The 548-nt window shown below is 53.8% G+C and overlaps 1 protein-coding gene across 1 annotated transcript in view; it reads left to right on the top strand.

Annotated features, from left to right (window-relative positions):
• LOC119588876 (cardioacceleratory peptide receptor-like) overlaps nucleotides 1-254 on the top strand; it is a gene marked incomplete at its 5' end in the record, with an annotated part of 17,706 nt that extends 17,452 nt beyond the window's left edge. The window contains 1 exon segment of the mRNA XM_037937515.1: nucleotides 3-254. Within this exon segment, the coding sequence (XP_037793443.1) occupies nucleotides 3-254 (252 nt within the window).
• Nucleotides 255-548: the final 294 nt, after the last annotated feature.

The raw sequence follows: 548 nt of genomic DNA, 5'->3' as shown, positions 1-548 counted from the left end.
AGGAACTGGTGCTCGCCTTCGGCAAGAACCTCGACCCGAGCGTCATCGCCATATTCGGCATCATCTCCGCCTCCAACTCCGCCCTGAACCCCTTCATCTATCTCCTCTTCTGCCCCAAGAACGAGAGCCGATCCTCCGAGAGCTACCGCGTCACCTTCAAGAGCCGCTTCACCCTCAACGGCAGGACGGACAGCCAGCACACGCCAGCGTCCGCCCAGGACTCGCTCATCTCCACCAGCAAGACCGGCAGATGAACGTGAGTGAATTCGGCGTTCAGCTACAGCTGGCTCGTTCAAGCGCGGCCGGATGAAGCGAGAAGGAAAGGGAAAGCGAGTGAGGAAGAGCATGAAAGGGAAGAAGGAATAACGGTGTCCTGCTTGTACACACACCTGCAATAAATATCGGGCAGTCTGAGTTCAGAATTGCTCACTAGGGCATTATCACTGCGGTTATTTTCTTGCCTAGGGGATGCATGCATATACACACATTCTATTATAACTGTTGATGAGAGAGTCACTGGCGACCGGACGTGTCAAAAAAGAAAAGTA

Source organism: Penaeus monodon, chromosome 24 (assembly GCF_015228065.2).
Source record: "Penaeus monodon isolate SGIC_2016 chromosome 24, NSTDA_Pmon_1, whole genome shotgun sequence".
NCBI classification, from domain to species: domain Eukaryota; kingdom Metazoa; phylum Arthropoda; class Malacostraca; order Decapoda; family Penaeidae; genus Penaeus; species Penaeus monodon.
The sequence above is the reverse complement of the archived record's forward strand: the minus strand, read 5'-3'. Positions and strand labels throughout refer to the sequence as shown.